The sequence below is a fragment of the Panulirus ornatus genome, chromosome 1, assembly GCF_036320965.1.
Source record: "Panulirus ornatus isolate Po-2019 chromosome 1, ASM3632096v1, whole genome shotgun sequence".
NCBI classification, from domain to species: domain Eukaryota; kingdom Metazoa; phylum Arthropoda; class Malacostraca; order Decapoda; family Palinuridae; genus Panulirus; species Panulirus ornatus.
Window position 1 is genome coordinate 24,431,393 of NC_092224.1, and position 27,663 is coordinate 24,459,055.

General features: G+C 40.8%; 1 protein-coding gene across 1 annotated transcript in view; it reads right to left on the minus strand.

Moving 5' to 3' along the window:
* Nucleotides 1–27,663, minus strand: part of Ranbp16 (Ran-binding protein 16) — a 334,729-nt gene that overhangs the window by 216,523 nt on the left and 90,543 nt on the right. The window contains exon 10 of the mRNA XM_071690784.1: nt 6,958–7,063. Within this exon, the coding sequence (XP_071546885.1) occupies nt 6,958–7,063 (106 nt within the window). The remainder of the gene's footprint in view (nt 1–6,957; nt 7,064–27,663) is intronic.

The window sequence follows — 27,663 nt, forward strand, 5'->3', positions numbered from 1 at the left end:
TGTTTTGCCTGTTCAACCATCTTCCTCAGGATATACTGATCCCAGCATTCGGCAGGACCATATTCCCCAGCAAGTGATGGGCATCCACTCAGATGCCTCGGCGTGTTGCTCTCTGATTGGATTACTTGTCCTGCTGCCTTCATCCATTCACAGCAATCTGCACTGCCTGATATGACCAAAGGATGACCCCGGACTTTGTGTTAACATTGTTCTTAATCCCTTCCTCTAGGTAAGCTTTCACGCTATCACTAAATGGTTGACGCCAAGGCAACTACAGGCAAGTGACAAACCATTTAGTAATAGCATGAAAGCTTACTAAGCAGAAGGGATTAAGAACATTAATACAAGGTCTCGGTTCATCTGCTAGTCATGTCAGACAACAGAGATCATTGGGAACAGGTGGAGGCAGTAGGCCAAGCAATCCAATCAGAGAGTGAAAAGCCGAAGTGTCTGACCAGGTGACCATCATTTGCCAGGGAACACAGTCCTGCCGAATGCTGGAATCAGTATATCCTGAGGAAAACAGTTGAATGGTCGAAACGTTGAGTTATTTCTTCCCATACCATCTTGTTTTTCACATACCTCATTGTTATCTTTTTCATCATACTTGATCACCGTTTCCCATGTCAGCAAGGTAGCACCAGGATACAGACGAAGAATGGCCCAACCACTCATTTACACATAAATATACATAAATGCCCATAAACACACATAAACAAACATATAAATATACATATCAATATATACACATAGACAATCATATACAAAGACATACACATACACAGATATATACAACAATACACATGTACATATTCATACCTGCTTGCCCTCATCCATTCCTGGCGACACCCAGCCACACAGGAAAAAGCATCACTAACCCCTGCTTCAGCAGTAACGCCAGGAAAACATACAAGAAAGGCCACCTTCATTCACACTCAGTCTCTAGCTGTCATGTGTAATGCACTGAAACTACAGCTCCCTATCCACATCCACGCCCCACAGATCTTTCCATGGTTTACCCCAGACGTTTCACATGCCCTGTTTCAATCCACTGACAGCATGTCAACCCTGATATACCGCATCATTCCAATTCACTCTATTCCTTGCATGCCTCTCACCCTCCTGTATGTTCTGGCTCCAATCACTCAAAATCTTTATTACTCCATCCTTCCACCTCCACATTAGTCTCCTGTCTCTCCTGGTTCCCTTCATCTCAAACACATACATCCTCTTTGTCAACGTTTGCTCACTCATTCTCTCCATATGTCCAAACCATTTCAACACAACCTCTCTGCTCTCTCAACCACACTCATTTCATTACCATATATCTCTCTTACCCATTCATTACTTACTCGATCAAACCACCTCACACCACATACTGTCCTCAAACATTTCATTTCCAACACATCCACCCTCCTCCATACAAACCTAACTATAGCCCATGCCTCTCAACCATATAATATTGTTGGAACTACTATTCCATCAAACATACCCATTTTTGCTCTCTGAGATAACATTCTCCCCCTTCCACACCCTATGACTCACATCCACTTCCATGGTTCCAATAGCTGCTAAGTCCACACCTACATATCTAAAACACTTCACTTCCTCCAATTTTTTTCCATTCAAACTCACATCCCAACTAATTGGTCCCTCAACCCTGCTGAACCTAATAACATTGCTCTTATTCACATTTACTCTCAACTTTCCCCTCTCGCACATTTTTCCAAACCCAGTCACCAATTTCTGCAGTTTCTCACTTGAATCAGCCACCAGTGCTGTATTATCAGCAAACAACAACTGACTCACTTCCTAGGCCCTCTCATTCCCAACAGACTGCATACTTGCCCCTCTCTCATAAACTTTTGCATTTAACACCATAACCAACCCATCCATAAACAAATTAACCATGGGGACATCATACACCCCTACAGCAGACCGACCTTCATGAGGAACCAATCGCTCTCCTCTCTTCCTATTTGTACACATGCCTTACACCCTCGATAAAAATTTCTCACTGATTCTAGCAGCTTACTTTCCACACCGTATAGTCTTAAGACCTTCCACAAACCATCTATCCACCCTGTCACATGCCTCCTCCAGATCCATAAATGCCACATACAAATCCATCTGTTTCTCTAAGTATTTCTCACACACATTCTTCAAAGCAAACACCTGATCCAAACATCCTCTACCACTTCTGAAAAAAACCACACTGCTCCTTCCCAGTCTGATAACTGTACATGCCTTCACACACTCAATCAATACACTCCCATATAATTTTCAGGGAATACTTAACAAACTTATGCCTCTGTAGTTTGAACCCTCACGTTCATCCCCTTTGCCTTTGTACAATGGCACTATACATGCATTCCACCAATCCTCAGACACTTCACCATGATCCATACATACATTGAATATCCTTACCAACCAATCAATAACACACATCAACCCCTTTCTTAATAAATTTCATGCTTGAATTTGAGAGGGAACGATGGCTCAATGCAAACAATGGCAGTATAATCCTGAGTTTCTGAAATACGGCTTCGCTGAGCTGTAAGAGAAATCAGGGAATGTCCGACCTCAAAGTGTCCAGTGCCTGCAACGAATCTATGAAAGAAAACAAACTAAAACATCATTTGTGTTCAGTTCATCCAAACTTTGTTGAAAAGCCACTAAGGTACTGGAAGGATAAGAAAGAACAGATAAAATGAAGTCAGAGTGATGCTCCTTCAGGTTCAGCTTTTTCTTTGGAGAAAGCTTCCCTTGCATCCTTTGAAGTGGCATGGTGCATTGCAAGATGCAAATAGCCTCATAACATTGGAGAGGAGCTGGTGAAATCAGCAGCAGTGGCTATGGTGAAATCCTTTTGGGAAAATGTTAATAAGAAGGTTGAATTGGTGCCACTTTCTAACAGCAGCATCAAACGTTGAATTGATCACGTCATTAGATTTTTGGATCAAATAATTGTGGCGCTGAAAAAAGCAGGAAAATTTAATTGCAGACAGATGAATCTGTAGACAATGCTGGCAAACCTCAACTCACGGTTCTTGTGAGGTACAGAGGAGATGACAGAATTCTGCAGGAATTTCTGTTCTGTAGTTCCTTAGCCACAACCACCACTGGAGGAGACATTTTTGTAATGGTGAACAATTTTTTCTGGAAACACAACTTAGACTGGTTGAATTATCTGGCTATATGTACTGATGGAGCTTCATCTATGATGGGAAGTCATGTAGGTTTTGTCATTCAGATTAAAAGAAAACCCTGATGAACAGTTTCAAAGCAAGAGCTTTGAACTCATGCATTTTCCATAAAATGTGTGAAGAGATGGGATCACATCACCAGGACTTATTTTTCCACTCTGGTGTCCGCTGGCTGTCTCGAGGGTGCATTCTTGACTGGGTTATTGAACTAAAATCTGAAACAGTCTTTCTCCAAGAGAAGCTTAACCTGGCCAACTGCTTCAAAGATCCAGCTTAGGTGGCAATGCCAGCTTATTTAGGCAACACTTTCAGGCATCTAAATAACTGAACTCAGACATGCAGGGCCAAAATCAAACTATGATGGACATTAGTGAAAAAATTACCTCATTCAAGAAGAAACTTGCACTTTAGAGATAAAAATTAACCAGGGGAAAAACAGCTGCTTTTCCAGAACTGAGTGTAGTGCTTGAAGATTCAAGAAATAGCCCATGCTAACGTTAAAGTGGTTTTCTCAAGATCATTTGAAGAAGCTTCATTTGGAAATGGACAGATATTTGCCAGAAAACATTAGTAATGTGTTCAGTATAAACATCAGTGAAGTTGGAGAAAATATCCCTGGTTTTCAAGAAGAATTTATAGACCTCCAGGAAAATCTGGTGCAGAAACATTTTGAAAGTCTCTCATACTCCAAATTCTGGGCTCAACTCAAGCATAAGCCTATTCTGACTCGTGAACAAGAATTTTCAGCTCTAATGACGATCAGGACCAAAGCAAGGAACTAACAGAATCCTCAGCATGATTTGTCCTGCGCTCTATCTATCAACATAAAGGCAAATGTGGACCTCGCCCATTCAATGAAGGAACATCATGGTAGCCACTAAAATACAAAATGTTTTCTTCCTTTTAACTTTTTGCAATGAAGTCCATCTGAAGAAAGAAATTATCAAATTCCTGTCATTTGTGTGATCATATAAAAGCATCATCATGGTAACCACAATTTTTGTTTACTAAATTTAGAGGCAAAGAATTAACAGTCAGAAGGGCACACTCATGAAGCAGTGTCATAGCTGCCAGTCAAAGGTTTGTTTTTTCTTTGCTTGCCTAATTTTGCAAGAAATTACCTTTGCATGAAGTGCCTTTCATCTTCTTTGATCAACACACGAAATATCAAAACTTACTGATTATTAAATTAAAGTAAAATTCAGTAAAATCTATTGGATAAAACTACATTTCCTCCCTGATGGTCACCAGGCCAAAAAAGTTCTATGTTCAGGGTCACATCCAAAAAGTTTGGGAAACACTGTTCTAAATAACCAATTATCTGTTGAAAAATTAAAGTCCTTGTGAGTTATTTCTTACATTTTCTGCCTTAAGTATGAAGTCTACAAATATGAGATGAGAAACACTTTTAAGTGGCATGAAAGCATGAAAACTGCTTTTTTAAGGAAAATATTATCTAACATTATATCTAAATTGAACTGATAATGATGAAATGTCATGTCTAGACAATTCTACACACATGTCATTTCAAAGATCTGAAAAAAATTATATTCTTATACAGTTATGAAAGGTCTTGCACTACAGGATAATGTTTATTTAAGTACATTAGAAAGTCATACAATAAATTCACGTCTCAGACAGGGAAAGATACTTTACTAAGAGTCCCCATCTTATGAACAGGTTATGTTCTGGACCCTGTTTGTAAGCTGAATTGTTTGTAAGAGGGTAAATACAAAGATATGATAAGATTTTCCATAAAAATTGAGGAAATCCCAACACCCACCCATAATAATGTAATAAATATTGTATTCTGAAATAAGTGCAATTAATATATCATATCAAGCAACATTTCATGAAAAATATGCACATTCAAGTAATTCTGCAGTTCACAAGCATGAATGTTTGCTTATATCTCAGAGTAGAAATCAAACAATATTTTTTGGAGCTCATCTGTAGGTCACATTCATAAGTCTGGGACTCCCAGTATGACAATATTCAAGTATCATTCACATCCATAATTAAGCGAAACTAATCATCCTCATCAATTTTCTCAAATCACTCTCCATCCTTCTATATCTCTGATGCCCGTTCCCTTTGGGAACTCCCTCAAGGGGGTGGCCACGGAAAAATTATTCATAACTGATGAACTCCAGTGCTGCTTCTCAGCCTTTAGTGCCTTACCCTTAACAAGGAACTGACAAAGGGCAACTCTAGCAAGTGTTTCTAGAGGCTACTATCTAATGTTCCTTCCAACTACTACTATCTGATGAGACTACCTAATATTCCTGCCTAATGTTACAACCTATTACTTCGGCTTAATGTTCATACCTAAAGCTCCTATCTAACATTCCTACTTATTACAGGTACACCATCGAGTTTCTGGCAACTAATGGTTCAGCACCTCCTTTAGTTCAAACAAAATTACGTTAGGGAACTTGAGATTACCTCAGCCACCAGACTAGCTTACTGGGCGGCCACAGATGGCATTGTGTGTAGGGTGCACTTATTTACATTCTTTACACTGCACTTGGTGGTGATACTGCAATTCTGTGAGATTCTTAGCTTTTTTTGCTTAAATTCAACCCTAGCTATGGCTTCTATGACATGTGAGAGTGTCAGTCGTGGTGTCAAACATAAACACCAGTCCATATCAATCCAAGATAAAGTAGATCTGTTGGAAAAAATGGACCATGGTGTTTCGGTGCATAAGCTGTGTGACATCTACAGTATTGGTTCATCAACTGTTTATGATATAAAGAACCAAAGGGAGAAAATATTGAAATTCTATGCAGACAGCAATTCCAAAAAGCAAATGACAATTAGAAAAACTATGAAAGATGGTAAGAGTACTGAACACGATCGAGTGATGATGCAATGGTATCAACAGCATCGGAGTGATGGAGTGGACTTGTCAGGTAGCATGATAATGGACCAGGTTAAGTTGTTCCATGAAGAACTTAAATTACAACATGAGCGTGACTATAGTGAAGGACAGATTCAAAGATCCAAGAAACATCATGGAATTTCCATGAATAAAGAGTGCTGGTGCATAACGTATTTTATTTACTTATTTAATTTACATTTACTATTTGTTTAATTTGAATTTCTAGCAGTCCAAGGATACTTTAGACACATGGGAGATGTATAATTAGTGAGTTAGAGGTGTGTTGATGAATCATCATCATGCGACCATGGTTGGTCCGTCAAAAATGGTTAATTTGGCAAGGCTTTGGAACCAAGAGTGCTTGAAAATCAGAGGTGTACCTGTACTTCTATCTATTGCTCCTACCATTTTGCAGAAAGGCGGGGCTAGCACAAAGCACTCACCACAGGAAAATCTGGAACTGTGAAGAATTAGCTGTGTGAGTTAAGTGCTGTCAAGTGTTATCTGTGACAAGGAGAGATTGTATGTTTGTGGACAGAATAGCAGCAGTCCATGTGTTGGTGAGACAAAAAAAAAAAAAAAAAAAAAAAGCTACCTGGATCAAAAGAGTGCAACCTGACAATTACTAAAGTGCAGGCTTGCTATGCAGCAATCACTAACCCTCCTAATACCCAAGCACGTAGTACTATCATTATACCTCCCAGGTCAGTGGCTGCCTACCAGCTACTACCTACCAAATTTCCAAAAAACTTTTACCTTTCCATAAAAAATGAATAAGCAATTTGTGCAATAAATCCAATCTTTCCATGACCCATGCAAAACATTACACCATAATTTCAAATACGACTAATCCATATGATTACTTACCTACAGACAAGTTCTCCATCCATGGCATCATGGTCATCACTAGTATTGAATGATACACGACCACCAATGGCAGACCCTATCATATACACCAACCACGTTAACTGACCTAAAAAAATTAAAAAGTTCATTACACAATGGGTAACTGCAATACTTTACCATGCATATCAAAAAATATATTCGTCAAAGACATTCAAACATGATCAACAAAACCCATCTCACCACTTGCAAGAATGGGAAACAGCACAGGTGTAAGTAGAGTTCCTGCAGAACTGCTTTTTACCCTTGGGGCAATGACAATAGCAAGATCTATAACTGTATAATGGTTAAGAAGGTTAATATCTACCTTCTCACTTCTCAAGTTATCCCCATCCTGCACATTTAGTGCACTATCACACCATGGTCACACTCATCAAAGGCTTTTGTCCAGTCAGTGTATTGTGCATTACCATCATCTTTTCCCCATTTCCACTGTGAATTTACTATACTGATCAGTGATATCAAGTAACTGAGTGAGTCATGAACTTCCTTCAGCGAAAATGTTACCATAAGTTATACAGATCATTTGATTAAAAGAAATCAGTAAACTCACATCTTAGGATTCTCACAAAAATTTTGACATGCATTATGAAGGCTACTTTTTGGTGGTCTTTGGAACTACTTTGCTTGGATTTACTTAAATATTTTTTACAGTTTCTCAGATTCTTTCCAAGTCCAGGCTCACTTCCCAAAGGATGCTTACTGCCCATGCTATTGCTGCTTTGCATTTCTTTATAAACACAAGAGTTCCAAGAGCAGAATGCATGGGCATGCTCTCAATGGCCCTCTTGAAATCTTGCAGCAATGTGACAAAATCAGCTTAAATATAACCTTTGGGGAACATCGTTTAGAATAAAATCAAATAGGTCATTCATAGTTAATATTAAGTTTTCATATGTGAATGTGCATGTCATCAAATTTACCATCTTGGGTTTTCACATATTACTTGCACATATGGAGTACTGTATGTAAGTTTAATGCTGGCTTTATTACATATCATTTGTTTTTTACATGTCATTAACTTCACTGGTGGCTGGACCTCTCATCACAATCCTGGTACACCTGTCCAACTGTGATTCAGTCCACCCATGACATAAGCACCTCATGGATGTGGCTCATGTATCTGCATCTGTATGGTTGTTTAAAAAGTGTTTCTAGCACTGGCACTTCAGTGTTATATTTTAAAGCCAATGAATATAAAATATATTGGGTATATGGACATTCAAATAGTGAAAACATTCAGTTATTGATACCAAGAATGCCACAAAAGCATTCATCACAAGAGACAACATTTGGAGACTGAATTTGCTGAAACTTATTGAGCTATCAAACCCTTAAGTGTATCTGATGTGGGTGACTCTATACTGAAATATATGCAAGAAAAATATTACTAATTTCAATTCCCATCTGATTTTTTTATTTTCTTTATTATATATGATTGCCATTCCTCGCGTCAGCTAGGTAGCGCCACTAAACTGATGAAGTGGCCCATCCACTCACATACACATATATATACATAAATGCAAATACACACACATATACATACATATCAACATATACATATGCATAAACAAACATATATATATACACATGTACATATTCATACTTACTTGCCTTCATCCATTCCCAGCGCTGCCCCATCCCACAGGAAAAAGCATCGCTACCCCTGCTACAACAAGGCAGAACCAGGAAAACAGACAAAAAGGGCCACAACTGTTCACACTCAGTCTCTAGCTGTCACATGTAATGCACCAAAACCACAGCTCCCTATCCACATCCAGGCCCCACAGACTTTTCCATGGTATACCCCAGACGTTTCACATGCCCAAGTTCAGTCCATTGATAGCACGTCGACCCTAGTATACCACATCGTTCCAATTCACTCTATTCCTTGCACGCCTCTCACCCTCCTGAATGTTCAGGCCCCAATCACTCAAAATCTTTTTCACTCCATCCTTCCATCTCCAATTTGGTCTCTCACTTCTTGTACCCTCCACCTCTGACACATATCCTATTTGTCAACCTTTCCTTACTCATTCTCTCCATATGTCCAAACCATTTCAACATAAAAATATATGGCATTAGTGCAGACTGATTGAATGATACCTAAAAAAAGGATTGAGGAATTTATGCATTATTCATCTTCATATGATACCTAACACCAGGATTGAGGAATTTATGTATTGTTCACCTTCATATCTTTATTCATGCTGTAATTCTAACTAAATTTAGAGACACTATAACTCAGTAGTTATATTTTCTATAGATGAAGTAGAAATTACAAATTCTTATAAATGCACATAAAAAAGTATTCATCCTTTCACAATTTCATATAGGTATAGGCTTTTCACATGTCCACCATTCTCCATTAATCATATAGATTGGAAATAAGTCATCACTGCCAAAACTCTTGAAAATATGCAGTGGATTCCATAAGCATCTCACAGATGGGGAAAAAAGGTGAGTACAATTATCAAGCATTTTAAGATACAGTCTTCAGAACTGTTTGATAATTGTACAGTTATCTGCACAAATGAAAATGCAGTTGTGTGTTATCATCACATGCTACAGAATTTACATCTACACATGCTTCATACTCATGTAACACTTAAATAATCTAAAGAAACAGCAGTTTATGATAAATACACTGGTTGGGATGGGGTCAACTACAAATGCTTAATTTATTTATTTATTTTATTTTATTTTGCTTTGTCGCTGTCTCCCGCATTTGCGAGGTAGTGCAAGGAAACTGACGAAAGAAATGGCCCAACCCACACGTCCACACACAAAAATATACATACCTATACACCTCAATGTACACATATATATACACACACAGACATATACATATATACACATGTACATAATTCATAGCCTGCCCTTATTCATTCCCATCGCCACCTCACCACACATGGAATAACATCCCCCTCCCCCCTCTGTGTGCGAGGTAGCACTAGGAAAAGACAACAAAGGCCCCATTCATTCACACTCAGTCTCTAGCTGTCGTGTAATAATGCCCGAAACCACAGCTCCCTTTCCACATCCAGGCCCCACAGAACTTTCCCACATTAGCGAGGTAGCGCAAGGAAACAGACGAAAGAATGGCCCAACCCACCCACATACACATGTATATACATACACATATCTACTCATATAATTTTTTCTTAATTTCATGAAATGAAGCAGTTTGTGATGAATACACTGCAAAGGTGAGAGTATCCAGTACATTGCATTTGTTTTGATGGGAATTTTTGATTGCAGTTCATGATGTGTCTGTGTGACTGATTTCAATAGCTAATATAAATTAAGCAGCATATAAGAATTATACTACTAGGGAAGGGTAGTTTAAATTTTCTCCAAAAACATATGATCAGCCAAGGCTTTGATTCCGACATCTGTATACTCTACTTACAATGGATACTGTATAATAAGGAGCCATTTTAGTGCAGTCCTCTTAATATTGCATAGTGCATTATATGTAAGTTATACATTATTCTGTCCAAAATCATACAATCTCTCCTTGTCATACATAACACTTGACAACACTTAACTCACACATCTCATTCTTAGATACTAGATTTTCCTGCGGTGAGCACTGGGCGCCAGCCCTGCCTTTTGGCAAAATGGTAGGAGCAATAGATAGAAGCAACAAGTAGGAACATTTAGGCAGAAGCATTAGGTAGAAATATTAGGTAATAGTAGTGGGTTGGAACATTAGGCAGGAGCATTAGGTGAAAATAGTCAGTAGGAACATTAGGTAAGAGCTTCTGCAAACATTGCCCTATAGCTGCCCTCTGCCAGTGGCCTGTTAAGGATGAGGCACAAAAGGCTAAGCAGCAGCACTGAAGTTCACTAGTTATGGAGACTCTATAGCTGTGGCCACACCACTGAAGGAGATTTTGTCAGGAACAGGCATCAGAAATATAGAGAGATTTCATTCAGAAACGTTTTATTTATCTATTTCATTTTGCTTTGTCGCTGTCTCCCGTGTTAGCGAGGTAGCGCAAGGAAACAGATGAAAGAATAGCCCAACCCACCCACATACACATGTATATACATACATGTCCACACACACAAATATACATACCTATACATCTCAATGTACACATATATATACACACACAGACATATACATATATACACATGTACATAATTCATACTGTCTGCCTTTTTTTATTCCCATCGCCACCTCGCCACACATGTAATAACAACCCCCTCCCCCCTCATGTGTGCGAGGTAGCGCTAGGAAAAGACAACAAAGGCCACATTCGTTCACACTCAGTCTCTAGCTGTCATGTAATAATGCACCGAAACCACAGCTCCCTTTCCACATCCAGGCCCCACAGAACTTTCCATGGTTTACCCCAGATGCTTCACATGCCCTGGTTCAATCCATTGACAGCACGTCGACCCCGGTATACCACATCGCTCCAATTCACTCTATTCCTTGCACGCCTTTCACCCTCCTGCATGTTCAGGCCCCGATCACTCAAAATCTTTTTCACTCCATCTTTCCATCTCCAATTTGGTCTCCCACTTCTCCTCATTCCCTCCACCTCTGACACATATATCCTCTTGGTCAATCTTTCCTCACTCATTCTCTCCATGTGACCAAACCATTTCAAAACACCATCTTCTGCTCTCTCAACCACACTCTTTTTATTTCCACACATCTCTCTTACCCCTACATTACTTACTCGATCAAACCACCTCACACCACGTATTGTCCTCAAACATCTCATTTCCAACACATCCACCCTCCTGCGCACAACTCTATCCATAGCCCACGCCTCGCAACCATACAACATTGTTGGAACCACTATTCCTTCAAACATACCCATTTTTGCTTTCCGAGATAATGTTCTCGACTTCCAAACATTCTTCAAGGCTCCCAGAATTTTCGCCCCCTCCCCCACCCTATGATTCACTTCTGCTTCCATGGTTCCATCCACTGCCAGATCCACTCCTAGATATCTAAAACACTACTTCCTCAAGTTTTTCTCCATTCAAACTTACCTCCCAGTTGACTTGACCCTCAGCCCTACTGTACCTAATAATCTTGCTCTTATTCACATTTACTCTTAACTTCTTTCACACACTTTACCAAACTCAGTCACCAGCTTCTGCAGTTTCTCACATGAATCAGCCACCAGCGCTGTATCATCAGTGAACAACTACTGACTCACTTCCCAAGCTCTCTCATCCACAACAGACTGCATACTTGCCCCTATTTCCAAAACTCTTGCATTCACCTCCCTAACAACCCCATCCATAAACAAATCAAACAACCATGAGACATTACACACCCCTGCCGCAAACCTACGTTCACTGAGAACCAATCACTTTCCTCTCTTCCTAAACGTACACATGCCTTACATCCTCGATAAAAACTTTTCACTGCTTCTAACAACTTGCCTCCCACACCATATATTCTTAATACCTTCCACAGAGCATCTCTATCAACTCTATCATATGCCTTCTCCAGATCCATAAATGCTACATACAAATCCATTTGCTTTTCTAAGTATTTCTCACACACATTCTTCAAAGCAAACACCTGATCCTCTACCACTTCTGAAACCACACTGCTCTTCCCCAATCTGATGCTCTGTACATGCCTTCACCCTCTCAATCAATACCCTCCCATATAATTTACCAGGAATACTCAACAAACTTATACCACTGTAATTTGAGCACTCACTCTTATCCCCTTTGCCTTTGTATAATTGCACTTTGCAAACATTCCGCCAATCCTCAGGCATCTCACCATGAGTCATACATACATTAAATAACCTTACCAACCAGTCAACAATACAGTCACCCCCTTTTTTAATAAATTCCACTGCAATACCATCCAAACCTGCTGCCTTGCCGGCTTTCATCTTCCGCAAAGCTTTCACTACCTCTTCTCTGTTTACCAAATCATTTTCCCTAACCCTCTCACTTTGCACACCACCTCGACCAAAACACCCTATATTTGCCACTCTATCATCAAACACATTCAACAAACCTTCAAAATACTCACTCCATCTTCTCACATCACCACTACTTGTTATCACCTTCCCATTAGCCCCCTTCACTGAAGTTCCCATTTGCTCCCTTGTCTTATGCACTTTATTTACCTCCTTCCAAAACATCTTTTTATTCTCCCTGAAATTTAATGATACTCTCTCACCCCAATTCTCATTTGCCCTCTTTTTCACCTCTTGCACCTTACTCTTGACCTCCTGCCTCTTTCTTTTATACATCTCCCACTCATTTGCATTCTTCCCTGCAAAAATCGTCCAAATGCATCTCTCTTCTCTTTAACTAATAATCTTACTTCTTCATCCCACCACTCACTACCCTTTCTAATCAACCCACCTACCACGCTTCTCATGCCGCAAGCATCTTTTGCGAAAGCCATCACTGCTTCCCTAAATACATCCCACTCCTCCCCCACTCCCCTTACCTCCTTTCTTCTCACCTTTTTCCATTCTGTACTCAGTCTCTCCTGGTACTTCCTCACACAAGTCTCCTTCCCAAGCTCACTTACTCTCACCACTCTCTTCACCCCAACATTCTCTCTTCTTATCTGAAAACCCCTACAAATCTTCACCTTCGCCTCCACATGATAATGATCAGACATCCCTTCAGTTGCACCTCTCACCACATTACCATCCACAGGTCTCTCTTTCGCGCGCCTATCAATTAACACGTAATCCAATAACGCTCTCTGGCCATCTCTCCTACTTACATACGTATACTTATGTATATCTCTCTTTTTAAACCAGGTATTCCCAATCATCAGTCCTTTTTCAGCACATAATTCTACAAGCTCTTCACCATTTCCATTTACAACACTGAACACCCCATGTGTACCAATTCATTTTTCATAAACACTTTTTATAAAAAATCTACCAGACCCTAAGTGGGTGAGAAAGTCACTCAGACTAAGATCCTGAGAAAATCAATGGTATTTTTACTTCAATGAACACCAATTCACACTTCTTTAGTACCTCACTCATCACATGAATATCATCAAAGAATGCCCTATTTTGTTTTTAGTGGGCCAGCCTATGGAACTTGTGGTCCTTGATTTGCTTTTTGCATATATAGGGAAATGCTTCTTTTTCCATCTAAATTCTGGTTTTCTTCATACTCTAGGTCTAATGTGATATCATATAATCATCTGTCTTCTCACATTCTTGTTTAAACCTTTTGCACTTTTTAATCACTGGTGTGTCTATCTTGTTTGGACTGCTTCTGTAGTCAAACATTTCTGCCACAAAGGATGTAACTGCCATTGCATTATAAACAGTCCAAGGAGCTCTTCCAGTCAGGAGTGATTCTCACTGCATCATAAACAGCCTATTATCTACTTCTTCCCAATCTATACATTCACTACTGACAATGAATCTGTTTAATTCACCTCCACGGTTGCATGTGTTACGCCATGATGATTTAGGTGTTCGTGTTTCTATAATGTTCTGATCAGGGAATGATGTATCTGAAATGGTGACACCATAAATATGTTAAGTCCACATTATTTGTAAAAACAAATCCCTGACTTAATTTTTCTTGTTGGTTCCACTACTTGCAAACAAGGAGAGAACTTAACACACACTCTAAATACTGTAGTTCAGTTTTGTGAAATGTTTATCTGAGCTACCTTTAGCAAGGGTCTCATTTACAGTATTTTCTTTGCCATTTTCATCCACTTCTGTTTGGATTTTTCTCTTTTGTAACTTGGTTATCATGATTATTGAAAGAAGATTCCAATTTTCTTATCTGTTCTTTATGTTCTTGTGATCTTGCATCTGGTAACCTTTAGATTAATGCCATGACCAAATCAAGGTTTAAAATCTTGAAAACTATAACTTCCATGAGGAATCTAGCAGTTTATGTGTTATACGTTATCTCTGGAAACAGGGGAAAAAGAATAATAGCCACACTGGGCATGAGAAGAAAGATCATGAGAGGCAAGTGTTTTGGGAGCAGCTAAATGAGTGTGTTAGCGGTTTTGATGCACGAGACCGGGTTATAGTGATGGGTGATTTGAATGCAAAGGTGAGTAATGTGGCAGTTGAGGGAATAATTGGTATGCATGGGGTGTTCAGTGTTGTAAATGGAAATGGTGAAGAGCTTGTAGATTTATGTGCTGAAAAAGGACTGATGATTGGGAATACCTGGTTTAAAAAGCGAGATATACATAAGTATACTTATGTAAGTAGGAGAGATGGCCAGAGAGCGTTATTGGATTACGTGTTAATTGACAGGCGCGCGAAAGAGAGACTTTTGGATGTTAATGTGCTGAGAGGTGCAACTGGAGGGATGTCTGATCATTATCTTGTGGAGGCTAAGGTGAAGATTAGTATGGGTTTTCAGAAAAGAGGAGTGAATGTTGGGGTGAAGAAGGTGGTGAGAGTAAGTGAGCTTGGGAAGGAGACCTGTGTGGGGAAGTACCAGGAGAGACTGTGTACAGAATGGAAAAAGGTGAGAACAATGGAAGTAAGGGGAGTGGGGGAGGAATGGGATGTATTTAGGGAATCAGTGATGGATTGCGCAAAAGATGCTTGTGGCATGAGAAGAGTGGGAGGTGGGCTGTTTAGAAAGGGTAGTGAGTGGTGGGATGAAGAAGTAAGTGTATTAGTGAAAGAGAAGAGAGAGGCATTTGGACGATTTTTGCAGGGAAAAAATGCAATTGAGTGGGAGAAGTATAAAAGAAAGAGACAGGAGGTCAAGAGAAAGGTGCAAGAGGTGAAAAAAAGGGCAAATGAGAGTTGGGGTGAGAGACTATCAGTAAATTTTAGGGAGAATAAAAAGATGTTCTGGAAGGAGGTAAATAGGGTGCGTAAGACAAGGGAGCAAATGGGAACTTCAGTGAAGGGCGCAAATGGGGAGGTGATAACAAGTAGCGGTGATGTGAGAAGGAGATGGAATGAGTATTTTGAAGGTTTGTTGAATGTGTCTGATGACAGAGTGGCAGATATAGGGTGTTTTGGTCGAGGTGGTGTGCAAAGTGAGAGGGTTAGGGAAAATGATTTGGTAAACAGAGAAGAGGTAGTAAAAGCTTTGCGGAAGATGAAAGCCGGCAAGGCAGCAGGTTTGGATGGTATTGCAGTGGAATTTATTAAAAAAGGGGGTGACTGTATTGTTGACTGGTTGGTAAGGTTATTTAATGTATGTATGACTCATGGTGAGGTGCCTGAGGATTGGCGGAATGCGTGCATAGTGCCATTGTACAAAGGCAAAGGGGATAAGAGTGAGTGCTCAAATTACAGAGGTATAAGTTTGTTGAGTATTCCTGGTAAATTATATGGGAGGGTATTGATCGAGAGGGTGAAGGCATGTACAGAGCATCAGATTGGGGAAGAGCAGTGCGGTTTCAGAAGTGGTAGAGGATGTGTGGATCAGGTGTTTGCTTTGAAGAATGTATGTGAGAAATACTTAGAAAAGCAAATGGATTTGTATGTAGCATTTATGGATCTGGAGAAGGCATATGATAGAGTTGATAGAGATGCTCTGTGGAAGGTATTAAGAATATATGGTGTGGGAGGCAAGTTGTTAGAAGCAGTGAAAAGTTTTTATCGAGGATGTAAGGCATGTGTACGTGTAGGAAGAGAGGAAAGTGATTGGTTCTCAGTGAATGTAGGTTTGCGGCAGGGGTGTGTGATGTCTCCATGGTTGTTTAATTTGTTTATGGATGGGGTTGTAAGGGAGGTAAATGCAAGAGTCCTGGAAAGAGGGGCAAGTATGAAGTCTGTTGGGGATGAGAGAGCTTGGGAAGTGAGTCAGTTGTTGTTCGCTGATGATACAGCGCTGGTGGCTGATTCATGTGAGAAACTGCAGAAGCTGGTGACTGAGTTTGGTAAAGTGTGTGGAAGAAGAAAGTTGAGAGTAAATGTGAATAAGAGCAAGGTTATTAGGTACAGTAGGGGTGAGGGTCAAGTCAATTGGGAGGTGAGTTTGAATGGAGAAAAACTGGAGGAAGTGAAGTGTTTTAGATATCTGGGAGTGGATCTGTCAGCGGATGGAACCATGGAAGCGGAAGTGGATCATAGGGTGGGGGAGGGGGCGAAAATTTTGGGAGCCTTGAAAAATGTGTGGAAGTCGAGAACATTATCTCGGAAAGCGAAAATGGGTATGTTTGAGGGAATAGTGGTTCCAACAATGTTGTATGGTTGCGAGGCGTGGGCTATGGATAGAGATGTGCGCAGGAGGATGGATGTGCTGGAAATGAGATGTTTGAGGACAATGTGTGGTGTGAGGTGGTTTGATCGAGTAAGTAACGTAAGGGTAAGAGTGATGTGTGGAAATAAAAAGAGCGTGGTTGAGAGAGCAGAAGAGGGTGTTTTGAAATGGTTTGGGCACATGGAGAGAATGAGTGAGGAGAGATTGACCAAGAGGATATATGTGTCGGAGGTGGAGGGAACGAGGAGAAGAGGGAGACCAAATTGGAGGTGGAAAGATGGAGTGAAAAAGATTTTGTGTGATCGGGGCCTGAACATGCAGGAGGGTGAAAGGAGGGCAAGGAATAGAGTGAATTGGAGTCATGTGGTATACAGGGGTTGACGTGCTGTCAGTGGATTGAATCAAGGCATGTGAAGCGTCTGGGGTAAACCATGGAAAGCTGTGTAGGTATGTATATTTGCGTGTGTGGACGTGTGTATGTACATGTGTATGGGGGGGGGGGGGGTTGGGCCATTTCTTTCGTCTGTTTCCTTGCGCTACCTCGCAAACGCGGGAGACAGCGACAAAGTAAAAAAAAAAAAAAAAAAAAAAAAAAAAAAAAAAAAAAAAAAAAAAAAAAAAACCTCCTGAGTGTCATACAAGGTGACAAATGGGGGTGGGAGCATGCATCTCGAAATCCTCCCTTTCTATTTCAATATTTTCCAAAGATACAGAGGAAGTCTATCGAATTTTCTGAGCCTCAGTTGTCTGTTCCTAGTACTAGCTTGCGAAGGTAGGAAATGGCAAATAGGTGTGAAAGAAAAATTATGTTAAAAGTACCTATCTATCTATATCTCTGATGCTGTTCCCTTTGATAACTCCTTTGAGATGGTGGTCAGAGCAAGAGAGTCTCCATAATTGGTGAATGCCAGTACCACGTCTTTGCCTTTAGTGCCTCACTCTTACTGGGCCACTGGCAGATGGCAACTCTAGCGCAGATTTTTTTCAGAGGCTCCTTCCTAATGTTTCCACAAACTACTATCACCTAATGTCTACCTTATGTTCCAACCTACTACTCTCTAATGTTCCACCTTACTACTACTACCTAATGTTCCAACTTACTACTTCTACCCAATGCTCCCAGCTAATGTTCATACCTACTACTTTTACCTAAAGTTTCTACCTAATGCTCCTGTTTAATATCTAATGTTATAAATGCAACTCTAATTTACACATCAAATCCTCACATCCTTCTTATTTAGCAGCACCAACACAAGATAAGATTTGGAATCCAAACCACTGCTGACTAATGTATTTGTGGAAGATTCATTACTGCTAGCCAAGAATAAAGACAAATTACAAAAGGTATTTATTTATCTATTATACTTAATCGCCATCTCCCACGTCAGTGAGGTAGCACAAGGAAACAGACAAGGAATGACCCAACCCACCCACATGCATGTGTATGCATGAATGCCCATATGTGCACATGTGCATACATATATATACACATCAATAAATTTTAGGGAGAATAAAAAGATGTTTCGGAAGGAGGTAAATAAAGTGCATAAGACAAGGGAACAAATGGAAACATCAGTGAAGGGGGATAATACTTCCCAAGCATTCCTCACGTGTCGTAGAAGGCGACTAAAGGGGATGGGAGCAGGGGGCTGGACACCCTCCCCTCCTCGTATTTTAAAGTTCTAAAAGGGGAAACAAAAGAAGGAGTCACGCGGGGAGTGCTCATCCTCCTCGAAGGCTCAGATTGGGGTGTCTAAATGTGTGTGGATGTAACAAGATGAGAAAAAAGGAGAAATAGGTAGTATGTTTGAGGAAAGGAACCTGGATGTTTTGGCTCTGAGTGAAACGAAGCTCAAGGGTAAAGGGGAAGAGTGTTTTGGGAATGTCTTGGGAGTAAAGTCAGGGGTTAGTGAGAGGACAAGAGCAAGGGAAGGAGTAGCACTACTCCTGAAACAGGAGTGGTGGGAGTATGTGATAGAGTTTAAGAAAGTAAATTCTTGATTGATATGGGTAAAACTGAAAGCTGATGGAGAGAGATGGGTGATTATTGGTGCATATGCACCTGGGCATGAGAAGAAAGATCATGAGAGGCAAGTGTTTTGGGAGCAGATGAGTGAGTGTGTTACTAGTTTTGATGCACGAGATTGGGTTATAGTGATGGGTGATTTGAATGCAAAGGTGAGTAATGTGGCAGTTGAGGGAATAATTGTTGCACATGGGGTGTTCAGTATTGTAAATGGAAATGAAGAGTTTGTAGATCTATGTGCAGAAAAAGGGCTGGTGATTGGGAATACCTGGTTTAAAAAGAGAGATATACATAAGTAGGAGACATGGCCAGAGAGCGTTATTGGATTACGTGTTACTTGATAGGTGCGCGAGAGACTTTTGGATGTTAATGTGCTGAGAGGTGCAACTGGAGGGATGTCTGATCATTATCTTGTGGAGGCGAAGGTGAAGATTTGTAGAGGTTTTCAGAAAAGAAGAGAGAATGTTGGGGTGAATAGAGTGGTGAGAGTAAGTGAGCTTGGGCAGGAGACTTGTGTGAGGAAATACCAGGAGAGACTGAGCACAAAATGGAAAATGGTGAGAACAAAGGACATAAGGGGAGTGGGGGAGGAATAGGATGTATTTAGGGAAGCAGTGATGGCTTGCACAAAAGATGCTTGTGGCATGAGAAGCATGGGAGGTGGGCAGATTAGAAAGGGTAGTGAGTGGTGGGATGAAGAAGATAAGATTATCAGTGAAAGAGAAGAGAGAGGCATTTGGACGATTTTTGCAGGGAAATAATGCAAATGACTGGGAGATGTATAAAAGAAAGAGGTAGGAGGTCAAGAGAAAGGTGCAAGAGGTGAAAAAGGGGGCAAATGAGAGTTGGGGTGAGAGAGTATCATTAAATTTTAGGGAAAATAAAAAGATGTTTTGGAAGGTGGTAAATAAAGTGCATAAGACAAGGGAGCAAATGGGAAACTTCAGTGAAGGGGGCTAACGGGGAGGAGATAACAAGTAGTGGTGATGTGAGAAGGAGATGGAGTGAGTATTTTGAAGGTTTGTTGAATGTGTTTGATGATAAGAGTGGCAGATATAGGGTGTTTTGGTCGAGGTGGTGTGCAAAGTGAGAGGATTAGGGAAAATGATTTGGTAAACAGAGAAGAGGTAGTAAAAGCTTTGCGAAAGATGAAAGCTGGCAAGACAACAGGTTTGGATGGTATTGCAGTGGAATTTATTAAAAAGGGGGGTGACTGTATTGTTGACTGGTTGGTAATGTTATTTGATGTATGTATGACTCATGGTGAGGTGCCTGAGGATTGGCGGAATGCTTGCATAGTGCCATTGTACAAAGGCAAAGGGGATTAGAGTGAGTGCTCAAATTACAGAGGTATAAGTTTATTGAGTATTCCTGGTAAATTATACGGGAGGGTATTGATTGAGAGGGTGAAGGCATGTACAGAGCATCAGATTGGGGAAGAGCAGTGTGGTTTCAGAAGTGGTAGAGGATGTGTGGATCAGGTGTTTGCTTTGAAGAATGTATGTGAGAAATACTTAGAAAAGCAAATGGATTTGTATGTAGCATTTATGGATCTGGAGAGGGCATATGATAGAGTTGATAGAGATGCTCTGTGGAAGGTATTAAGAATATATGGTGTGGGAGGAAAGTTGTTAGAAGCAGTGAAAAGTTTTTATCGAGGATGTAAGGCATGTGTACGTGTAGGAAGAGAGGAAAGTGATTGGTTCTCAGTGAATGTAGGTTTGCGGCAGGGGTGTGTGATGTCTCCATGGTTGTTTAATTTGTTTATGGATGGGGTTGTTAGGGAGGTAAATGCAAGAGTTTTGGAAAGAGGGGCAAGTATGAAGTCTGTTGGGGATGAGAGAGCTTGGGAAGTGAGTCAGTTGTTGTTCGCTGATGATACAGCGCTGGTGGCTGATTCATGTGAGAAACTGCAGAAGCTGGTGACTGAGTTTGGTAAAGTGTGTGGAAGAAGAAAGTTAAGAGTAAATGTGAATAAGAGCAAGGTTATTAGGTACAGTAGGGTTGAGGGTCAAGTCAATTGGAAGGTGAGTTTGAATGGAGAAAAACTGGAGGAAGTGAAGTGTTTTAGATATCTGGGAGTGGATCTGGCAGCGGATGGAACCATGGAAGCGGAAGTGGATCATAGGGTGGGGGAGGGGGCGAAAATTCTGGGGGCCTTGAAGAATGTGTGGAAGTCGAGAACATTATCTCGGAAAGCAAAAATGGGTATGTTTGAAGGAATAGTGGTTCCAACAATGTTGTATGGTTGCGAAGCGTGGGCTATGGATAGAGTTGTGCGCAGGAGGATGGATGTGCTGGAAATGAGATGTTTGAGGACAACATGTGGTGTGAGGTGGTTTGATCGAGTGAGTAACGTAAGGGTAAGAGAGATGTGTGGAAATAAAAAAAGCGTGGTTGAGAGAGCAGAAGAGGGTGTTTTGAAGTGGTTTGGGCACATGGAGAGAATGAGTGAGGAAAGATTGACCAAGAGGATATATGTGTCGGAGGTGGAGGGAACGAGGAGAAGAGGGAGACCAAACTGGAGGTGGAAAGATGGAGTGAAAAAGATTTTGTGTGATTGGGGCCTGAACATGCAGGAGGGTGAAAGGAGGGCAAGGAATAGAGTGAATTGGAGCGATGTGGTATACCGGGGTTGACGTGCTGTCAGTGGATTGAATCAAGGCATGTGAAGCGTCTGGGGTAAACCATGGAAAGCTGTGTAGGTATGTATATTTGCGTGTGTGGACGTATGTATATACATGTGTATGGGGGGGGTTGGGCCATTTCTTTCGTCTGTTTCCTTGCGCTACCTCGCAAATGCGGGAGACAGCGACAAAGTATAATAAAAAAAAATAAATAAATATGTGCTATGTATATATATATATACATATATACATATTATCCCTGGGGATAGGGGAGCAAGAATACTTCCCACGTATTCCCTGCGTGTCGTAGAAGGCGACTAAAAGGGGAGGGAGCGGGGGGCTGGAAATCCTCCCCTCTCATTTTTTTTTTAATTTTCCAAAAGAAGGAACAGAGAATTGGGCCAGGTGAGGGTAGTCCCTCAAAGGCCCAGTCATCTGTTCTTAACGCTACCTCGCTAATGCGGGAAATGGCGAATAGTTTGAAAGAAAAGAAAGATATATATATATATATATATATATATATATATATATATATATATATATATATATATATATATATATATATATATGAACCCTGGGGATAGGGGATTAAGAATACTTCCCACGTATTCCCTGCGTGTCGTAGAAGGCGACTAAAAGGGGAGGGAGCGGGGGGCTGGAAATCCTCCCCTCTCGTTTTTTTTTTTTTTTTCCAAAAGAAGGAACAGAGGGGGCCGGGTGAGGATATTCCAAAAAAGGCCCAGTCCTCTGTTCTTAACGCTAGCTCGCTAACGCGGGAAATGGCGAATAGTTTAAAAGAAAAAAAAGAAATATATATATATAGGGGAGAAAGAATACTTCCCACGTATTCCCTGCATGTCGTAGAAGGCGACCAAAAAGGAAGGGAGCGGGGGCTGGAAATCCTCCCCTCTTTCTTTTTTTTTTCCCCAAAGAAGGAACAGAGAAGGGCCAGATGAGGATATTCCCTCAAAGGCCCAGTCCTCTGTTCTTAATGCTACCTCGCTAACGCGGGAAATGGCGAATAGTATGAAAGAAAGAAAGATATATATACATATGTATATATACATATATATAATCATGCTTGCTGCCTTCAGCAAGGTAGCACCAGGAAAGGACAAAAAAGGCCACACTCGTTCACACTCAGTCTCCAGCTGTCATGTGTAATGCACCAAAAACACAGCTAGCCCTCCACATCGAAGCCCCATAGACCTTTCCATGGCTCACCCCAGATGCTTCACAAGCTCCGGTTCAATCCATCGACAGCACGTCGACCCCAGTATACCAAATCACTCCAATTCACTCCACTCCTTGCATGCCTTTCACCCTCCTGTATGTTCAGGCCCCAATCACTCAAAATCTCCTTCACTCCATCTTTTTACCTCCAATGTGGCCAACCACTTCACCTTCTTCCCTCCACCTCTGATAAATATATCCTCTTTGTCAATCTTTCCTCACTCACTCTCTCCCCTCCACCCCTGATAAATATATCCTCTTTGTCAATCTTTCCTCACTCACTCTCTCCATGTGTCCAAACCACTTCAACACACCCTCCTCTGCTCTCTCAACCACACTTTTTTCCTTACCTCACATCTTTCTCATCCTTTCATTACTTACTCGATCAAACCACCTCAAACCACATATTGCCCTCAACGTTTCATTTCCAACACATCCACCCTCCTCCCCACAAACCTATCCATAGCCCATGCCTCACAACCATAGAACATTGTTGGAACCACTATTCCCTCAAACATACCCACCTCTGACTTACTATTGCTTTTATGGTTCCATCTCCTGCTAAGTCCACTCCCAGATATCTAAAACACTTTACTTTCTCCACTTTTTCTCCATTCAAACTTGACTCCCAATTAACTTGTCCCTCAATCCTAATGAACCTAATAACCTTGCTCTTATTCACATTCACTCTCAACTTTCCTCTTTCACACACTTCACCAAACTTAGTCACCAACCTCTGCAGTTTCTCACCCGAATCAGCCACCAGCGCTGTATCATCAGCAAACAACTGACTCACTTCCCGAGCCCTCTCATCGCATACTTGCCCCTCTCTCCAAAACTCTTGCATTCACCTCCCTAACCACTCCATCCATAAACAAATCAAACAACCATAAAGACATCACGCACCCCTGCCACAAACCGACATTCACTGGAAACCATTCACTTTCCTCTCTTCCTAGTCATACATATGCTTTACATCCTTGGCAAAAACTTTTCACTGCCTCTAGCAACTTACCTCCTACACCATATACTCTTAATACCTTCCACACAGCATTTCTATCATAAATGCTACATACAAATCCATCTGTTTTTCTAAGTATTTCTCACATACATTCTTCAAAGCAAACACCTGATCCACACATCCTCTACCACTTATGAAACCGCACTGCTCTTCCCCAGTCTGAGGTGCTATACATGCCTTTACCCTCTCAATCAATACCCTCACATATAATTTCCCAGGAATACTCAACAAACTTATGCCTCTGTAATTTGAACACTCACCTGTATCCCCCTGCACCTGTACAATGGCACTATGCATGCATTCCGCCAATCCCCAGGCACTTCAACACGATCCACACACACACACTGAATATCCCCACCAACTAATCAACAACACAGTCACCCCCTCCTTTAACAAATTCCACTGCAACACCATCCAAAACCGCCACCTTGCATGCTTTCATCCTCCGCAAAGCCTTACTACCTCTTCTCTGTTTACCAAATTATTCTTACTGACCCTCTCACTTCGCACACCACCCTGACCAAAACACCTTAAATCTGACACTTTATCATCAAACACACTCAACAAACCTTCAAAATACTCACTCCATCTCCCTCTCACTTCATCACTTCTTGTTATTACCTCCCCATTTGCCTCCTTCACCAATGTTCCCATTTGTTCTATTGTCTTATGCACTTTATTTACCTCCTTCCAAAACATCGTTTTATTCTCCCTAAAGTTTAATGATACTCTCTCACCTCAACTCTCATTTGCCCTCTTTTTCACCTCTTGCATCTTTCTCTTGACCTCCCACCGTTTTCTTTTATACATCTCCAAGTCATTTGCACCACTTCCAGCAAAAATCGTCCAAGCATCTCTCTCTTCTCTTTCACTAACAATCTTACTTCTTACTTCTTCATCCCACCACCCACTATCCTTTCTAATCTGCCCACCTCCCACCTTTCTCATGCCACATGCATCTTTTGTGCAAGCCATCACTCCTTCCCTAAATACATTCCATTCCTCTCCCACTCCCCTTAGGTAAAATGATCAAATCAACAGTTGTAAAAGAAGCAAATCAAAGGTAAGCGATACCAAGAGTAAAGTGATAGCTTTTGAAAAAGGAAAAAAAGAAGTGATAAATTTGCAAATCCTTATATACTAATAAAAAATGATGAGCCGAATTACAAAGCTGGGATGGGTGATGAATCACAGGAGGAGGTTAGACAATTTAAGAATTAGGTCCAGTACTTTGCAAACACAGCATATTGGAAGAATAAAGGAAGGAAAGAGCTGTCATAGAGAGGATGATTATTAGATACTAGAAAGGAGAACTGTGTGAGAAAGCACCAGGAGAGACTGAGTGCAGAATGGAAAAAGGTGAGCAAATGATGTAAGGGGAGTGGGGGAGGCAGCTTCCTTAAACTTCCAGCAGAGTACAATAATAATTTCTAACCCTGCTGGTCTGAGCAGCAAGTAGTTTCTTGTGATATTGGGAGAAATATATCTCACCGGACTAAACTAAGGTATATATTCTGGGATGAACAATCTCATGTTTTGTCATTTAAGATACAATACATTCTTGGAACTTATGCCAAATATGAAACAATATTTGCCCAAGTAAAGATTTTTGGCTAGCAACACTGGGAGTGAAACAAGTTTGGATAGATTCGATAAAATGTACGGAACTGTCATTGATGTTAGTCAAAAAATGAGGGCTGTAGTTCAAACTACGTCCAAGAAATAAAATTAGTAAAAAATATTTCTTTACTCTTGTGAGAGTGTTTTTAGCATATAATCCTTACCATCATCAAAGGAGACAATCAAATTTAAGGCATTTTCATTAATATTACTCAACTAATTGGTGATACTTTCTATCATCCCTTTATTAACAATACAATAGCATAAAAACTCGAACATCATCCAATGTAATCCCTTGCTGGATGTTTCATTTATATGCACACATAAAAGGGAACGAGGAGAAGTGGGAGACCAAACTGGAGGTGGAAGGATAGAGCGAAAAAGATTTTGAGCGATCAGGGGCCTGAACATACAAGAGGTGAAAGGCATGCAAGGAATAGAGTGAATTGGAACGATGTGGTATACCGGGGTTGGCGTGCTGTCAATGGATTCATCCAGGGCAAGTGAAGCATCTGAGGTAAACCATGGAAAGTTTTGTGGGCCCAGATGTGGAAAGGGAGCTGTGGTTTCGATGCATTACACATGACAACTAGAGACTGAGTGTGAACGAATGTGGCCTTTGTCGTCTTTTCCTAGATCTACCTCACGTGCACACAGGGGAAGGAGGGTGTTATTTCATGTGAGCTGAGGTGGTGACAGGAATGGATGAAGGCAGCAAGTATGAATGTATACAGGTGTATATATGTCTGTGTATGTATATGTATTATCCCTGGGGATAGGGGAGAAAGAATACTTCCCACACATTTCCAGCGTGTCGTGGAAGGCAACTAAAAGGGGATGAGCGGGGGGCTGGAAATCCTCCCCTCTCGTTTTTAACTTTCCAAAAGAAGGGACAGAGAAGGGGGCCAAGTGAGGATATTCCCTCAAAAGCTCAGTCCTCTGTTCTTAATGCTACCTTGCTAATGCGGGAAATGGCAAATAGTATGAAAAAAAAAATGTATATGCATGTATACATGGTAATGTATAGGTATCTATATGTGTGTGTGTGGGTGTCTATGTATATACAAGTGTATGTGGGTGAGTTGGGCCATTCTTTCGTCTGTTTCCTTGCCCTACCTAGCTAATGTGGGAGACACAACTAAGTATAATAATAAAAAAAAAGTTTATGACCATGTTCAATAATGTTTATGTCTTTTTATGTGGGGAGTGGTGAAACTCTGTGGTACAAAGGTTGTTCTTTATGGTATGGGCACTAACAAATGGTTAGAGAAGGACAAATAGCTATCAGAGAGAGGTCCGGAGAGAAAAAAAATAATATATGGTACCAAAACTGAGAGCTGAGTTAGTGAAAGGCTGGGGGTTATAAACTTCCCCACCACAGAAGAGAAAAAGAGTACGGGTTGATTCACAATGTTAAAGTTTCTAAACTAGTTTTGTGTCAAAAGAAAACAGTTCTTTGAGAGATGTAAAGACAGAGCAACCAGAAACCACAACAAGAAACTAAGCAAGAATCTTGTTAAAGAAGATGCTAAGCAATATTTTTCAGCATCATAGTGGATAAGTAGAATCTATTTATCTGTCTATTCATATCCTTGATGCCCGTTCCCTCCATGAACTCCCACAAGGGGGTGATCATGGCAAAAAAGTCTCCATAACTGGTGAACTCCAGTGCCACTTTTTAGTATTTAGTGCTTCACCCTTAATAGGCCACTGGAAGAGGAAAACTAGTGCAGTGTTTCCAGAAGCTTCTACTTAATGTTTCTAACAACTACTTCTACTTAATGTGTTACCTAAAGTTCTTCACTAATGTTCCAACCTACAGCTTCTACTTTATACTCCCACCTAATTTTCTACTAGCTACTTCTACCTAATGTTTCTGCCTAATGCACCAGCCTAATGCTTCAACCTACTACTTCTATCTATTGCTCCTACCATCTTGCCAAAAGGCAGGGGCTAGCACACAGCACTCA